The sequence below is a fragment of the Lissotriton helveticus genome, chromosome 3_1 (assembly GCF_964261635.1).
Source record: "Lissotriton helveticus chromosome 3_1, aLisHel1.1, whole genome shotgun sequence".
In the NCBI taxonomy this organism is placed as follows: Eukaryota; Metazoa; Chordata; class Amphibia; order Caudata; family Salamandridae; genus Lissotriton; species Lissotriton helveticus.
Window position 1 is genome coordinate 1,051,140,782 of NC_136061.1, and position 18,735 is coordinate 1,051,159,516.

General features: G+C 41.1%; 1 protein-coding gene across 2 annotated transcripts in view; it reads right to left on the reverse strand.

The window, feature by feature from the left end:
• LOC144824860 (retinol dehydrogenase 7-like) overlaps positions 1 to 18,735 on the reverse strand; it is a 322,966-nt gene that overhangs the window by 82,057 nt on the left and 222,174 nt on the right. For both annotated transcript variants that reach the window (XM_078683842.1, XM_078683843.1), the window contains one exon: positions 9,691 to 9,949. In XM_078683842.1, the coding sequence (XP_078539968.1) occupies positions 9,691 to 9,949 (259 nt within the window). The remainder of the gene's footprint in view (positions 1 to 9,690; positions 9,950 to 18,735) is intronic.

Genomic DNA, 18,735 nt, shown 5'->3' on the forward strand with positions numbered 1-18,735 from the left:
CCTTGAAAGGAGGAAATTATACATCAAAATAGATAGGCAACAAATATATTAGATCCACTTCCGAATTTATTTAAAACAATCAGCCCAACAATCAAAATTTAGAATTCTGTTCCAGCCAAATAAATTTTGAAGACATTCTTTATTCATAATTTCTTCATATACAAGCAGTCAACACGTTTTGCTCACACTCAAGTTTCAACAGGGCTCACGGTACATATATTTTGTGGTATCAAGACAAACAGTGGCAAATTGTTACCAACGTTGTGATGAACACAGAGTGAACGATGACAGCGCTGAAGAGTATATTTGCTGCATAAAAGTGCTGGACGCCAACCTGGACTAGTAATAATATTCCCATTCGGTATTTAGTCTTGAAAATTCTGCAAAACAAACTGGACTTCAACAACTGTGTTTGTAGATGAACACAAGGGTATGTCCAGTTTTCAAATCAAGTGTTTGAGAGTACTGTTTGCCGCGATAGCGATACGTACCGTGGGCGCAGGACTTCAGCGATCACTACCATAGACAAGCATAAAGATACATTCAGGTTTGAAGTCAAGTTTTCGAGGATACTGTTTGTTGGACTCGTGAGACCGATAGTAATATGTCCCATGAGCCCTGATGAAGCTCGATTGTGAACGAAATAGATGTATGACATAACAACGCATACTTTTACAACGCATGCTTTTACAACGCAAATATTACAACACAATCCTTTACAACGCATAGCGCTTAGGGGTGCTGGATAGTGAATAGTTTAATTTACTATTCCAACTCCAGTCCCCGTGGACACTAGGGAAGGTGTTGGATAGTAAATTAAATCTATTCCCTATCCTAGAGCGCCCCCCAGCGCAATGCGTTGTAATGGTTTTCGTTGTAAAACCTGCGTTGTAATAGCACTGCGTGGTAAAAGTTGCGTTGTAAAGGATGTTTCTCGAACGAAATGTGCTGACAGCTCGTATATGTGGAAATGATAAATACAGAATTTATTCACACAAATTTGGCTGGAACAGACTTATACATTTTGATTGTTGGACTCATTACTTTAAATAATGAAAGTGGATCTAATTCATTTGTTCCCTCTCTGTTTTGATATATAATTTCTGATGTTAGGTTGTTTGGTAGTCAACATATAGAGCTGGGCAACGATTTTACATACATAAGGGAACTTACTGGTAGTGCAATACATTGGTCCTTAGCTGCCTATCTTGTTTATGACCTGAAAGAAAGAGTTCTGCTGAAAAATGATGTTATTGTCCTTGCTGAAAAGTTCTCATTCTGACACTGAGCTTAAATGTATTGGTAATGCACCTATATTTATACCAATCCAACATTGGATCCCTTGCATTTTCCGCATGAAACTTAATATCAGCCCTGTTGAGGAGTGCCTTCAGCTTCCCTTAATAAAAATCTTAAGAAAAATGTAAAATGAAAAAGAGGTTTGTTAAGATTCACCATCACCAAGGCATAAATTAATGTTCTTTGGGTCATACTGCCCTTTTGGTTAACACATTCAGCTCTGTCTCAAACCTGTTCTAAATCTAAACAAAAGAGATGTATCCCAATGACTGGTAACAAACATAAAACATGGTTCAATGCCACAAACAGCATTTAAAACTGCACAACTCTTAACAATTGGCTTTTGTAGCTCACTAGAGTCTCTGTTGGAGACCAACTGCTCCAAAAATAGTATTTTCACCATCATCTTATATTTTGTTTACCAATGACCCTTGTTCGTTTAACAGATGCGGTTAGCCAAACAATGTAAAGTGTGTCTTTACATATAATAACCAAAGGACTGTCAACCCTTTGTCACACTTTAAACAATCCCTTATAAGTAAATGACTTAATTTTGCATGAGGGTTTGTCCATATCGAAATTGTAATTGGAATGATAATCCTCATACAGCTAACATGTAACTCCTCTTGGAAAAGAAAACTTATGGGGCTATGCGGTAATGAAAGGAGGCGTCTGCAGAAAAGGTCCTCTTTCATTTACAGGTTAAGAAGAGTTTATGCAACCCCATGCCCCAGCAACATGTGTGGCTGTAGGTAAACACTGTGCTTTATATATGTTCAACATAGGAATGGTGTGGTTGCCACCTACCATGGTGAGCAGTTTAAGAGAAACACCAATGAACTGAGTAAATGTTTGGAGCCTGCGTAATATATTTTGCCTCCATGATAAGGAAGCAGTGAAGATGAATCCTAAATATGGATACTTAAAAACTGTATGTATTTACTTTGATCATTAGATGAGTTTTGTTATTTAAATATATTTGTGTGATTTGGTTTGCTGTATGTTGGGGATGCATGAGAGGGTATGAGAGGTTGCATGGTTGAAATAATTAAGATATGCAATGCTGTGAGGTATTTTAGATGACATATGAGTTATTTATACATATATCGACCACTATATATTTGAATAAAAAATATAATCAATGTGACATCTATTCATATGTCCCTCTGGTTATTGTATCACGTGCCCTCAGTTGTGTTATGATGTATTAGATTTGGTGTAGATGAACAGTTGCCTAACATTTCTTTAAACTTAAACTTTATACTTAAAAACTTTCTCCAGCCTATTGTTATGTACTTTAAGAGAGTGCAGAGAACGGCTTCCCGTACCACACTACCTGATTTGTGATTGTGAATAGTAAGTCCTCACGTCCTTGCTTAACAGAAAATGAATAAAGATATTACTGGTTGCCACAGTGCCACAGTGCTAAAATGTCAGTCTCATCAGCATAGCTATTTAGGAGACTTGAATGCATATTATTTATATAAAAAATTAATAAAAGTGGTGCTAAAATACAACCTTGCCATACTCTCCTTTTCAGACTGAAAGGTTTGGACAACTCCCCATTTGCACCGATCCGAACCCATGCCTTTAAATCTCTGTGCAGTTCAGCTAAAAATGGAACCAATGCACCATCAATCCCAATCCTAATAGGTGGGACTTCAAATTGGATGGTTTACATGGTCCAATGCACTAGATAAATCCAAAGAAGCTAAAGGAAGTGGGCACTCCTTTGTATTGTATATGTGCCAATCTTCAAACTCAAACACTGTTCGGTGGTACAGAGGGCACCTGGAGCCCATACTGACCAATATTTAAAATATTCTCATTCGCCAAAACCTATATTCTGTTAAATACCACCCTGCTAAAACCCTAACCAAAGTGCTATCGGCCTGTAGCAGCTGGGCTGGAGTCTATTTCCCTTCTTAAATATTGGTACAATAACAGAAGCTGAGCAAGGGGGGGGGGAGTTACTTTTCATTGCAAAAATGGGTTGAAAAGATTTGTTAAGAGAGACGCAGAGAGCTTCAAGTTATATTTAAAATGGGACATTGAGACGCCATCCAACCCAGGCGCTTTGTTAGCCGATCTCTGAGATGTAGCTATAACTGCTTCCCTTCCGCTAAAATTAACTGTAGAGCCAGACGAACTTGAACATTTATCAAATACATAATTAAAATCCTCATCATAGCTGTACATTTTCATAAAAAGTGAAACCCCAGTGAGACTCTTTAATATGGCTACTAATAATAGATAAAATGGAATCACGAATATTTTGGGATTTGTCTTACTTTTTCTCATCTTCAGAGTACTTTTATATGCTATGGGTAGCCTGGTGACCTTGATCCCATCCCTTGGACTTTTTTCTCTTTTTGTTAATGCCTTGCGTAAGTTTCTATTAGCTTGTGAGTGGGCGTGGTTCAACCAGCAGCATAAATTTACTTTTTGCGTGTTTGCTGTTTCAAAACGTCTTCCTTTATACTCCCACGCAATAAAATAAAAGACCCAATGACCTCACCAGGCCTGCTGTCATCTATCAGTCCCTGCAAAAAAGAGTCAAATTAAGTTGTATAATCTTTTTTAAAGTGTGTGGTGTTTGCTATGTGCCATACTAGCCTATAAGACTTTGTGGGCCATTACCTGATGCGTGTAAAATATTCATTAGAAAGTATGGGGCATATTTATCAAGTAGTTGCGTCGCCCTTGCTCAAGGTTGGATTTATCACGCCATGCCAGGCCACCCTGCATGGCTTGATGAATCTAGAGTAACGCAATGCAGCACAAATCATGGTGCTGTGGGTGATCCCATGCATCGACCCATGGATTTTGATGCTTCGCATATTTACCATTGCTGGTTGACCGGGAATGAGTCAGAATGCTACACCCCCCCAGGTGAGGCAAAATAATATCTTTTTTTTTCTGTATTACTTTCTCCTTCAATGGGTGCTGCATTTTGCAGCACACATAGAAAGAGGAAAATCCCTCAGAGCATTGTTTTTGTGCAGGAAGGTGTCCTTTCCTGGACAAAAAGAATCCTGGTAACAGCGCAGGCACCCTTGCACCATGCAACCCATTGTGTGCCAGCGCAGGGAAAAGACAGGAATGTGCTGTATAATGTTAGATACGGCACATTCCTGCCCTTCCTCTATCACGCAACGCAGTGCAGCAAGGTGACGCTGTGCTGTGCTATTTTTTTTATAAATATGTCCCCATATGTTGCAGGCAAAGTGGTAATTAGGGAATTATGGTGCCCGAGTTTTGCATCTAAAATATTTCTACTTATGAAAGATCCTTGGGGATTATTTGAGAAAAAGACATAGTAAATGATAGAAGCACATCCACAGACAAAGTAAGTAGGCAGGCATGACTCTGATGGATTATTATCTGACTAACGTGCCTTAATTCGATCATAATTTAACAGAGCTTCACACAGCTATTTTGCTCTATGATCAGTATGCTCATAAACGGCAAGCATGCATTTTTTCTCGAAGAGATATATGTGTCAAATGTGCTTCTGCAAACTGATACTGGAGTACTAGTTGTTGCTGATGCTCTGTTTCACACTGTGGTCCATCCTTGTACCTTTTTATTGGCCTACTTGTTTCAAAAATCATTAAAGAATTGCAATACAAAAAAATCTCCACATATAATTAAGTTGACAACCTTATTGTTATGAAACAAAGTACTCACATAAATAAATATTTAAAAAAATCTGGGATTTTCATTGCTAATGAAGTAATTATTGTAAAATTAACTGTATAAAGCGGAAAGGTATTATGACAGGTTAAATATATCGCTTGACATATATTACATTGAAGTCATTTTTGCATTCAAAATGATGGAGCAAGGACTCGTGGAAAAAGAGACTTGCTTGGTGCAATCTTCTCATGTAACCTCTAACCCCGTACTAAATTTGTATTGTGGAAATAACATGCAGTACACAACATTTATAAATGAAAACGAAGATTGCTTATGTGTTTTATTAACCAGTAACTCAAGAGTGATTCTAAGATGGCCGCTAACTGTAATTCTTAAGTGCGCATGTGTCTACTGCATCTACGTAGTATGACGTATCTTTCACTTGGAGGGAACTATCTGCACTAGCGCAGTAGTTAACAAAATGTCTGCTTGAAACTAACATGCTCACCACCTGCTTGCTAGAAAACTAATTTCAGCTATTTTACTAATGCTAATGCGGTAGAGTAATAATAAGTAAATGGGATTAGAGTAGAGATAGGTGGTATACAGTGAAACCATTTATTTTTGATTTTAACATTTGTCTTTTTGACTCTTTCAATGGTGCTTATTATGGGCCTAGAGTGGTGAGCCACAGTCTATTCCCTCTCGTTGTGCCGCACATGCGTAGTGCAAGTTAGCTGAAAGACACCGTGTCAACTTGAACTTCGTCCAAAGCTTCCAGTGGATACTTTCATGAGAACCAGAATGACAGTCTACCGAAATGAAACTGGGATGCTGTCGGACTGACAAGTGACGCTGAAGAATCGAATTGCTGAACCAATTATCTTAAGCAAATTAATTTAGAAGAAGATCACAGAAGAATCTCGAGGAGGAAGAGAGTGTCAGAGAGGGGTGCTATGCAAGCGTTGGTGATAGAGAGGTCGTCTATACTGTCCTGATTCCTGTCCTAATCCCTGTGCCTTTGTTCACCAGATCTTTCCTGGGGTACCCTTACCAAGTCCTAGGCCTGGGAGTTGGTTTTCACACCATTTTCGGTAAATATAATATATCTGTGTATGCGCTGATGTTCTTTTCTCTCTATTCTCTCCTTTTCATGTAGTGTCAATGCAAAGTATAAATGAATGCATTTTGATTGATTATTTGAAATCTTCCATCCTGTGAGAGATGGAGTTTGTTCTGTACTGTGTAAGTGGTTCACGTGAATTAATCTGAGATAAAACTTCAAAAGTCATCCCGACTCTTTGATCATTTCCAATGTGTAGGTGTATTGAAATCATATGTCATTCCACCATCAACTAGTTCAACTAATGGTCCATTGACCAGGGGAAATAACTTTTTGACCAGTGAAAGATTAGTTAGGGAATAGAAATAACTAATCTAGAGAATTATAAAAACAATGACTCCAGCGGTAATTGCCAAGTGTGTTGTGAATTGAATTTATGGGCCCAGGTGAGTATATGGTATTAGATTGCCTGTTGCTGGTAACGCACAGGATCAGTTTTCTGGTAGCAGAGCTATGATTATTATTGACTAGTTTGGTGATAAGCATTGATTATTGCTGTGTTACGTTTTGTTTTATGTTGTCCATAATTTCCCGGGGAAAAAAGTGAATAGTGGGTGGCGATAGAAACCACACTGCAGTGAGGTTACTCGTCTGTTGGAATAACACTAAGAAGCAATGTAGGGCTGGCAGTGTTGCACTAGGGACTATTTTGTGTAAAAGTGAGAGTGATCAACAGTAGTGAGCCCGCTAGTGAAACTTTGTGTTATATCACCTAGTAAGGGTAACATCTTCCATTGAACTGTGCTTTTATGACTTTTAGCTGTTGAATAACGTATCTTTTGACTTTGACACTGAAGGAGTAGCAGGTTCTTCCGAGCTTGATTGAAGGGTAAACGAAAAGTTTTACTCGTAATGTATGAAAAGTAAAGGGAAGGTCTTACTCAAAGAAGAGTGAGCGGAAGGTTTTACTTGCAGTAGAAAGAAATGTACTATCCTTGAATTAGTGGAACAGACTGAGTAGCAAATGTTTATATGTCGTTGTTAATGGAATTTATTAGAAAGAAAAGTAAGGAAAAGAGGTTTACGCATTACCTTGTATTGGTGGAAACAGCGGGTGTGTGACAAACGCAGATTGTAAAGGAGGGGTCAGTAGTAAGGAGCAGAACTGACGTAATTGGTCAGATTACCAGCGTGACCTGGAGCCTAATTGGAAGCCTGAAAAAGACCTACATTTTGATTAGTTAGTGACATTTTGTATGCTTGATTCTCATTTGTCTTTTGGTATGAGACACCTTGACAGGAAAATTCAAAGTTTTGCAGATTATTTTATTCATCGAACATTTAAAATGTATGGAGAAAGGAGAAAAGTGTCCTTTATAAAGAAAATTCCTATTCCGCCACCTAAAACGCCTGTTTCATTCATGATGATGGAGAGAGGTTATCATACATGTGTATGGATGGAGAATTGGATGGAGTATATAAAGGACGTTGGTGTTTTGGCTTTTCCAGAGCATGGTACCTTTAGTGTAAGAATTTTACAGAATTTGAGGATGCAGATGTATGAATTAGAGCCAAGACCTAGATTAGGCATTAGAAGAATGAGAGAGAAACGGGTCGAAGAGACAATTTTTAGGATTTTATACCAGAGGTATGAATGGGACGTGTGAAGAAAATATAAAACGGTGGAGAAGAGCAATGGTATCCGAAGGATTGCATCCCGTATTAATGGCTGATGAACAAATAGGGAGTAAGTGTAAGAAAAAATCAAAACACTTGAATGCAACAGGGTACGGAGAATCAGATGATGAATTATTATAAGACATTTTGAGTAAAAACTCTCCACCTCCTATGTTGTTAAATCCTTAATCTTCCGACTACAGAGTATCGTAATTTAAAGACCTCAAAACAAGGTATTTTGTTTTAAAAACTGTGCATTGTAGAGTTTAGTGAGGGACTGGACTGTCCGCAAACACCTCTCTACAGGGCAAAAGCTGTGCATAGTAGGGTGGGTGAGGGACTGGCCTGTCCACAAAGACTTCTGTACAGGGTGAAGTCTGTCTGTAGTACCTCTTTACAAGGTTAACATTCTGTTTAGTAGTGTTTTATGAGGAACTGGTTCGTTTGCAAAGACCTCTGTACAAGGGCAAATGCTGTGCAAAGTAGGGGTTAATGAGGAACTGATCTGTCCACATAGTCCTCTGTACAGGGTAAAGGCTATGCCTAATAGGGTTCTATGAGGGACTGGCTTATCTGCACAGACCTCTGTCCATGGCAAAGACTGTACGCAGTGGGGTTTGGTGAAGGGCTGTCTCTTCACAAAAGCCTCTGTACAGAGGAAACACTGTGTGTAGTAGGTTTTGGTGAGGGACTGGAGCGTCCACAACACCTCTGTACAAGGTGAAGGCTGTGCATAGTAGGGTTTAGTGATAGACTGGCCTATTCGTGAATGCTTCTAGACAGGGTAAAGGCTGTACATAGAAGGGTTTAGTGAGGCTCTGGCCTGTTCAGAAATACCTCTCTACAAGGTAAACACTGTGCGTTCTAAGGTTTGGCAAGGGAAAGTCCTCTGTGCAGGGCAAAGGCTGTATTTAGTAGAGTTTGGTGAGAGACTGGACTGTCCACAAAGACCTCTATACACGGTGAAGGCTGTGTATATAAGAGTTCAGTAGAGGACTGCCCTATCCACAAACACCTCTAATCGGGGCAAGGGTTGTGCATGGTAATATTCGGCGAGCGACTGACTTGTCCACGAAACCTCTGTACAGCCCAAAGGCTTTGCATAGTAGGGCTGGGTGAGGGACTGGCCTCTCCCCAGACCTCTGTACACGGTAAAGGATATACTTAGTGAATTCATGCCCTCATAAAGGGATTTTATCTATTTCCGCCAGCAAGGGCCGGAAGCTCCTGTGACAGTCCCACAGAATCAACGAATGGAGGAAAAAGATAGTTAATAAACTTTGTCCCCAGGGGGATCCCACAAGGACTACCCCACATGTGCCAGGGCGTTTAGGGACCCCTACCCTACCCCTTCATATATGATTTGTGCAGCAAGCATAGGATACACGGGCCAAGTCCCCTTGTCCGGAGATGGCAGCCGCAACATTTCTGAAACTGTTGCTTCCAGCAAATGACAGCACAAGCTCCTGCTAGACTACTGAACAGGTTTACAACAAACCACAAAAAGAATGCTTTTTGCATAAAAATTTAGCTTTCTGACAAATTTGTGGTAATTCTGTTCTAGCGTTTTGGCTATAGTGCCTTCTAAAATTCCCTATGGAAATTTTATAGGGCAGACATGTTTTGCGCCACCTTCCCTTTCTCAGACCTAGCTTGGTGGGTCATCTTTTTCCAAGCAGGAGACTGAGGTGGATGAACTTCTTTGGAGAAAGTTTTGTGAAGAGTCATCAAACGGTGCCAAACTTATTAATGAACCAACAAAAAATGCTCTTCCCATGGAAAGTCTGACTTAACTATAACTACACAAAGTCGAAAGCCACTGTGCAATATGGAAATAATTGTAAACCTACATATTCCAAATGTAGTGGCCATGTAATAATATCTCCCGATATAATACCTATTACCTTTGTTGGGGCACATAAACCTAATTACCTATCAGCAAGGACTTATTTCATCAATATTTTCAAACCTTATGTTTTGGATAGAAAATATATTTACTTTAGATAACTCACCGTAAGCTGTCTGAGAATGATTCCACACCACATTTTGACAAGCAGTAGCCACCTCCTGCAAATGCCAGTCTCCCCATGACGCTTGCCACATTGATTATTCGCCCTCTGGCTTGTTTCACAAGCGGAAGAAATTTTAAAGTAACATCAATCAGTCCAATAAGGTTCACGTCCAAGACTTTGTGAAAGTCTTCCATATCCAGCCAGTCTGTGGGCCCAATTGGAGTTGCTCTGCCAGCATTGTTAACCAAGCCAAACAGCCCTGTAAATGAGCATCACCAAGTTTGTTAGTAACATGCAATGCACCCGTTCTGCAAACATCTGCCCCGATTAGTGATACGAGAACTTTAAAAAAAAAAAAATATATATATATATATATACCATATTTATAAACCACAAGGAAATTGACAAAATTACATAGTATAGAGAAATAACCAGTAAAGAACGTTGGTGACTAATATGTGTACTACATGTCCCACAATGTCTCATCATGGGCAGGAGTGGGCAAGGACTGTAATAGTGAAAGTAATGATGGACTCACATGACCGTGAACAAGAACCGTGGAGGTTGAAACGTGTTGATGGTGGTAATGGGTAAAATGTGCACATTTGCAAATAAATTGTCGAAAGATTGATGTACAAATCCCCTGGTGTGCGGTGAATCCTTATGGAAGCTTTTGGTGTGAAATTTATATGCAAGGGTCAGTTCTCCCTCGACACCAGCACCCCCTGTGAAAGAGAACGCACTACCAAGGACTGATTGGTGGAAAAAAAAGAAAAAAAAAAGATATATATAAATATAAATATATATATATAAATATGTGTGTGTGTGTGTGTATATATATATATATATATGCATATATATATATATATATATATATATATATATGTCACACATGACTCCTCCAAAGAAGGAGCAGAGGCCGCAGTAGGGGAAACCATGGAGGCATCTTTATTCAATCTGCTAGATTTAGAGGGAGAACACCTTTTATATAATATTCAGTTACCTTGTTGCACATGATGTGGGGATGTAATACATATTCTGCCTAGTACTTTGCCATGGTCACTGCCCTAGGTTTGATGTTTGTGGTTGCCTAGGCTGTCAAGAATCATGCTGAATATCCCAATTTAGATAAATTCCCAACCAACTCATTTTCTTGCAATTTGTAGTTTATAGGTGGTTGTAGAAGAATTGGGGTATTCCATTAAAAATTCATGGTAGATTCCAACAGCTGAAGGGTTGTACCAAGCAATGGAGACAACTGAGACATAGACCTGACCAGAATGTATTTGCAATTGTTCGAAAACAACTAAAAATCTATTAGCCAAAATCTTGGGTAACTCATGTGATAAATTTCAACTGCGTATTGTGAAATCCAATATTTTTCTGCTTTACTACAAAATGATTTTGACAAAGGAATAATGGCAATTTGAAGCATTTCTGGATTTAGTCATGCCTGACAGTCAAAACCCGTATAAAGATTTTTATCTGCCATAAAAGCATCCTTTCTTGAAATAATGGTTCATATTTACCACCTCTGGAGGTATTCTGGTGCCCCTACTGCATAAGGAACTCTCTAACATTGCCTTGTCATAGAACAGACTCTGCTAGTAACTTTCCGTGAGGCGCTATGTAATTAATGGCCTGACTTTTAAATGGCTCCTCCTAGTTGTGAAGCCCATTTGTGGAATGGTACCTCCAATCTAGCTTGCATCAAACCCATATGTGCTTTTTTATTACTCCCATAGCTGCTAGATGACTCCCAAGTTGTCCCGGGTCTTAAGTGACATCTACAGTCAGTTCTGGCTTTTCAACCAATGCCACTCTTCTCCCTTTGGGTAAAGCTTTAGAAAGGCTGGTGATTAAACTACTTTTTGATTAGGTAAAGGTTATACAGCAGGGGAAATCGATTTGGATTGCCTAGATGTCTTTTATATGGTTGATTATAACATGTTGTTCAACCAATGAGAGAAGCATGCATAGAAGATGCTGTGTTGATGTTTGTCGAATATTTTTTGTAGGAAGGGGTTCTTCTGACAGTTAAACTGGACACATTTTTCCCACTGCTCTTCAGTGAGTATGTGCAATTCATTCTCATGAATTTACACCATGTTTATGTGCTTGAGATACAGATCATCATTGTAGGAAAGTAGGATCTGCTTTTATGGTTACCCCCACTTTTTGCATGATATAATGCTGTTTCTGACTAGTCTGACTGGGATCCTGGTAATCAGGACCCCAATCTCTGTGCTTTATCTCCTAAATTGGTTTGGTAAGTACTTAAGTACATCCCAGATTGGACACTGGTGCAACCTTATCAGTCCCTAGTATATGGTACTAAGGTACCCAGGGCATAGGTACACCAGGGGTCCCCCATGGGCTGAAGCATGTATTAAGCCACCCATGGGAGACCACTCATTGTGTAACTACAGGCCTGCCATTGCAGCCTGTGTAAGCTAGTGCTAGCACCACTTACAAAAGATATAGGTTGCCCTATATCTAGGGTCAAGGCACTTAAAACCTAGAAGCCACCCCTAAGGCAGGCCTTACAATTCTGAAGGCAGGGTGCTTGGTTCTAAGTGTGAGGTACCCCTGCAAGAGCAGGACACCCCTACAGCACAAGGAGTGCATTCTCCGGGGTTGTAAGTGAGACAGCCATATGACATAGAGGGGCACCGCGTCCATACACGATGACCATCTCGAAACTGGCTGTAACTAATCCTGTCATGTTTGATATCAAACATGTTGGAATCATACCCCCACATTGAAAACGGTGTGGGTGGTATGATTCCATGCTCCATAAAGCACCTTTGGGAGGCCCTCAGTGCTCCCAGTACCAGTCTTCCAGACCCGAACAGCAAGCTAGGGCTGCTGCCGACCAGAGACACGTTTCTGCCCTCCTGCTGATGAGCCAAGCTCGGGCAGAGGAAGTCAGAACAATAGGTATCCTGTCACAGGGAGGCGTGACCACCTCCCAGACAAGGTTTAGTGTATTGAGGCATGGTGGGGGTGCTTGCCAGAGCTACATAGTCTGCGTGCAGGGCACACTTGGTGCCCTCCATTAATAGTCTAGTTCAAACCAGTTCAGGGAGCCGTTGGCTGCTGCTCTGGCACAAAACTGGACACAGGACAGGGGAGTATCCTCCCCCTTGACCAGCCCCTCTTTAGGGAGGGACCCTTAATCGTCCCAACCCTTTCCTTAGGGTATTTAAGGGCTTACCTTAGGGTGGGTCCCTACATTCGTCGAGGGACAAGATTAATTTCAGACAGCACTTCTTCAACTGTCTGGGCACTCTGGACTTCGTTGGACTTTGCTCTGGGTATCACGGCTGCAACCGGGAAGACTCCGCTGCTCCTGATTTTGTCGCCCTACTCATTTGCTGCATCTTCCATGCGTGTGCACCATACAGGAACTTAAGGCCTGTGAGCATCCAAGACACCTGAAGGAATCTCCCATGAAGTGAAGGAGTCACTTTCCTGCATCTGCAGGCACTGCAACTAAGCTGACCGGTCTGCTGATCCTGGGCTCCCATGGACTTTGAAAGGCTCAGCAATACAGGTGGTAATTTTTCACATCCCTCGAGGCCTTCCCTCTCCTCTCACCAAGTTTGAGGCCAGTACCCCTCGTCGGAGCTGCAGGAACCGAACCCCTGTGCACCACATCGACTTGCAGTTTCAAAGGTTTGTTGGCTTCCTTCCAAAGTGATCTTTGGGCTCCAAGTAGGCCTGACCGCAAGCATTTCCAGTGACCAAGATCTTTATCCTCACCACATCACTTGCACAGTGGGCCTGCATCCTTGGTGAGCTGCTCAAGGTTCTCTGATGACTCCAGTGCCTCCGGCCTGAGATTCATCTTGAGGGTCATCTTTGAGTTCTTGTGCTCCCATGATTGCCTGGGGCCTGCCCTGACTGCCCGCTTGTGGTGAGTCTCCTGGACCTTGCTGGTCCCGACAATGCACCTTCTTCAACTTCCACGTTGGTTGCAGTTGCCAAGGCTTTTGGTGCCCCCGACGGACACCACCCCTCAACTCTCGCCATCCAGCGTGGGACAGCTTATATCCAGCTCCTGGTCATCTACAGCATCACCTGGTCTGCACAGCTACAGTTTCAAGGTCACCGCCAGCTTCCCTGTAACACTCGACATGGTGGGCATTAGTCTCGCGTGCCTCCTGGTCTTTCTTGAGTGGCATAGACTCTGTCCCCTCTGCTTGTAGGTTCTTCACATCTTGAATGCACCTTTGGGTTCTACCGGACATTTTCACCTTCTCCAGCAGCTGCATGATACTGAAGTTCTCCATTGGCTTCAACAGCGGTTTCTGATGCCACTTCACACCTATGCACCCGGCTTCCCTGGCGTAGGTATCTTCATTCCTAGGGTATCCACGGGTGGGGTGGCTTCCACTGGGAAGGGTCTTTCTTCTTTAAAATTGCAAACACAACTTATCCTTTGACTTGCATTGATCCCACGGTCGTGTACCCACTCCTCAAACAGCCTCCGTAGGGCTCCTGGTTACCTCCTTGGGTGGTTCCTTGGGTCCCCTGCACTTTTACGTCTTCTGGGTATAGTCTTGACTTGAGTCGTCGTTCACATACCACTATTTTAATATATGATGTGGTCTCCTCTTGGTGACCACTGTGTATTTTGTTCTACTTACCTGTTTCTACTGCAAAGTATTGTGTGCATTGTGTATATCTCCAGCTAAGAGATATCTTTATGTGTTAGTGAGTGTCTTATAATAAATAAATATTTTTATAAATACACTGTGTGATTCTTTTTCACTTAATCTATACTATAAGATTCTGTTCTGGTGAAACAAGCTGCTTTACACTCATTCTGGACGACGCCTGAAGGCTGCTCTCCACAGCTACCACATGCTTTCTAAGGTTGTCTAAGACCACTAAAATCACCATAAGGGTTGTCTGGATTGATTTAAGGTGCCCACTTACATAAGTGTACACCACATACCAAGCTAGCTTCTCACAATCATTCACCAACTTATATGGTTGCTAGATGGAGGTTCAGAGATCATGTGTTACAACTTACTGAAATTCAACACGAAAATAAATGGAAATTCCTATTTTCTGCAAACTAGCTGAGATACACTATTGGGTGGTCTGGCACTATTGGTCCCCTTCTTTAGGTGCCCCAGAAGCTGCCCTGAAAAGATAATTTTTTAAACACAAGTCAAAACACTAACTTTTACACTTAACATTTATTAAGGCAGGAACATATATCATGTCCTGCAGCATATCATACCTCTACAGAATGCAGCACACATAGAAAATGGAAAAACAAGGAGAAATAAAGATATTTCTCCACGTTGAGCCACCTTTATCCCTCCTGTGGGGAATCATAAATTTTTGGCGCTTCCCCAGAATTATGATTTCTCGTAAATCTGGAGCAGTGTCAAAAAGCTGTGGATTTTGCTGGGAACACCCTCAGCAACAGCCTTTGTATGCCCGTTTAACGCAGAAAACTGCATTAAAGGGAACAATATTTATGAGGCAATATTAAGCCAAAAAAGTGATTTACTGCTGCCTCGTAAATATGGAGCAGAATGTCATCTTGGTTAACAAAAGAAAACTTTAGTTAACAAAATAGTTTCCAAATGGTAAGAAGAGAATTAAAGCATGAAATTTTGTGGGAAAAGTTAATTTCATAAAAGATTAAGACACCTTTTAGTAATAATGAAAACTATTTATTTTAGCAGGACAGTTGTGGGCAACCCAAAACCAATTGAAAGAAAATTCACAAGGACCCCAATGCCTCTTTGCCTACAGTGATGCAGTTTGTGTGCTTAGTGCCACCAAATCTCTTTCAGAATATTCTGTGCTCCACGCTTTACAATGACATACCAAAAAGTGATGGATTGAGGGCTCAACTTAATCACATTCACTGGTAATTAGTCTGTGCTGGATTAAGATCCATTGTTTTTAACTTGTCAACTTCATAATAAACAAGGAACAATCCTATTCAACTCAGTGCGATACCCCTCCATAATGGACAGTGCAGCCCAGACTGCTAGACTATATCTTCTGGGATCGGGAACACATGCATACCTTGTTGGGTTTCATCAGTGAGTTGCAGTTTGTAATGCACATCACGTGCGTGCTTGAGACATACATCCAGGGCCAGACTGGGAACCCAAAGCAGCCCAGGCAAACTTTGTCGGACCAGCCCCCATATGGAGCATAGCGATTGAGTGCAGTGAGCGCGCCAGACCACTACAAGAGGGCAAGTGTGGGGGGATGGTTCTCCCCCTGAAAAGCTTTGAGAGGAAATGGCAAACATGGTGCATTCTACGAAACATTTTTCATTATATTTTCAATTGTATTCGTTTTTAAAGCAACTTACAACAGTGCCACTCATCTCTCCATAGCTCCTCTCTCGCATGTATTTCATTTGTTTCATAGTGCCCTGCATACAAGTGTAGGGTGTCAGAGCATTTTACATCACAAACACATACAGAGACATTAATGAATCATACTTGTGTAAATCAGTGTGTAGAAAATGTTACATAAGAAAAAGGGGACTACAAGGTGTAGGATTCACATGTCATCCATTCTGGTAGGCATTTTTTTAAGAGTGCTTGGTCTGGGGGAGCTCAAACTCAGGATTCAAGAAGTAACACAGTGGTTAGTGTTGTCTTCAATAATAAGGTAGAAACATTGCCCCTGTGAACTTTCTACCTATTTTATTGTGGCCTTTTCCCTACCCACAAGCTAGTGTCAGACATAAAAGTGGCATCCTACTGTCTTCCTACTTCAGAACAATGTTTGACCTGAGGAAGGCAGAAGAAGAACTTCAACTGATGAACCTATTGGACTTCAGAAAGAGGACTGCTGCTACTGTAACCTGTGGTGACAAATCTCTAATGACTTGACCTTCTCTTACTTAAACCCAGGACAGATGAGTGGACTTTAAGGTCTAGTTGGCTAGCCTCCCATTAATCTACAGGGAGACAAAATCTGCAAGAACCCAACTTCCTGAAGAGCCCAGCTGACCAGTTGTAATTGGACTTGCCCTGGACCCTGCTGGTAGCTTCTCCTGGCCCCCAAGTGGTGTCACTGAAGTCTTTGAACCTTGTATATGTGTCAGAGTGTACAGCTCCAGCTCCAGTCTACCTTTAAATGCGGGGACTTAAATCTTTTTCTAGGAGTTTTACCAAAAGAAGCAGAGGCTTTGACCGGATTGCCGCTGATCCACAGCTGTAAGTTTTGCAGTGCCGGGCAGACTCAATTTGCTGGTTTGCCCCAATGAAAACTTCCAAAAGGTTTCTAAGTCAAAAAGTAGAGATCTTCACCATGCGAAGACATAAAAATAACCCGTTGGGGAGGGACCTTCCTTGGGTGTGAATTTTGCATTGCTCCCACTCAGAGCTTAACTGCCAGAAGTCAAAGGCTTCACTGGAACTTCATCCGACAACTATACAGCCTCATGGAAACCAACTTGGCCGTATCCTGTTGCCTTGCCATCCTGAGGAGTTTTGTCTTCCATTCCAGAGACTGGGTCATGAGGTAAAATTTCTCCCAGACTGAACCTGCTCCCTGTACCCCACCTGTTCTACATCGCAGTCAGCCTTAACTTTTGACTTTGACCCGGTCTAGCACCTCCGTATACCTGCGGTTAGCGTTTTGCACTTTCTGACACTAAAAACATCTAAAACTTAAATAAATCGTATCTCTGGTTCCCTTCGTCTGACTTCTGTTGTTTTGGTGACTGTTTGTTCATTAAAAGTGTCTCTATTTCGAGTAGGACTTTTTATTGTGTTGTGTTTGTTTACTTATAACTGTTTTGGTACTGATAAATACTTTAAGTGTTTCTCCTATATGAGGCTTGTCTGCTATGTGATACAGCTACCAAGAGTTGATCTAAGGTTTACATTTTGAGACCTAACTGGACCTAGTAAGGAATAGTGCCATTATTACTTCAAGAGGTCTACTACCCACTTAACATATATAAATAATAATCCTCTTTCCTACATTCATTTGCTTTTTATGGCTCAAGAACCTTCCTCCATTGTGTTGTTATATGATCAATCCATCCTGGATCAAGCACAGGTGTATTTTAGGCGAGCACTGACAAAAAGCATCTAAACATGGATGCCACAGAAAGGATAGAAACAGCCATCGACAAAATGGATGCTACAGAAAAAAGGCAACTATTTATGCTGTTATATCCATTTTCCGATGCTACCCTTGTGCCCCATTGCAACAAAAAGTTCAAAAGTCAATAGATTTGACATTTGTACGCTACAATCCCACTTCCAAACACGTGTCAGACTTATTCGATTTGTCAAAGCTCTCGGTAGCAATTTATCCTGCATTAAAAACCCTGCATTTCCCATATTGAAATGATCATAAGAAACCTATATATATTGATTAGCAGAAAACTATCAGAAAAAAATATTGATGACACAATTATCATCAAAAAATTGACAAAAATATATATTTGTTTTACATAAGCAGAGTTGAAAGTAGTGAATGTTAAATATTTTAATATTTATTATATAATGTTAAATATATTCCACTAATTTTCAAAACTATATAAAAATATATACTCAAATAAACAAACAAACACATGCACATGTGCTTGAGTTGCCTTTTGCATTTGTCACCCCGAGTGGGACGGGTATGCCCAGACGTGGGTCCTGTGCTCTCCATGCCACTGGAGTCATGCTATCCTGGCTGAAGAGGGTTGAAACCCCGAAATCGGTCCAAGGATGCTTGTTTCCAGTCCTGGGAGGACCTGGCCTGGCCATTCGGGTTGGACTGTTCCCATTGGGCACAGGTTCAAGACTGATTTGCATATGGCTGGGTTCAAACTGAAATGACATGGGGAGCAAAAAAACAATGGATTTAGGCCCAGATCTCTGTACTGGGGTGAATGTATGACATTGTTCTGCATTCTGTCCATCATTTGTCTTATTGCATTTGTCTCCCCGAGTGGGATGGGTACATATATACATAACAGACACTGGCGACGCAATTCACAACTAACGCCAACACCATAATCAATCACTCCGATGTAACACTAGACCAAGCAGA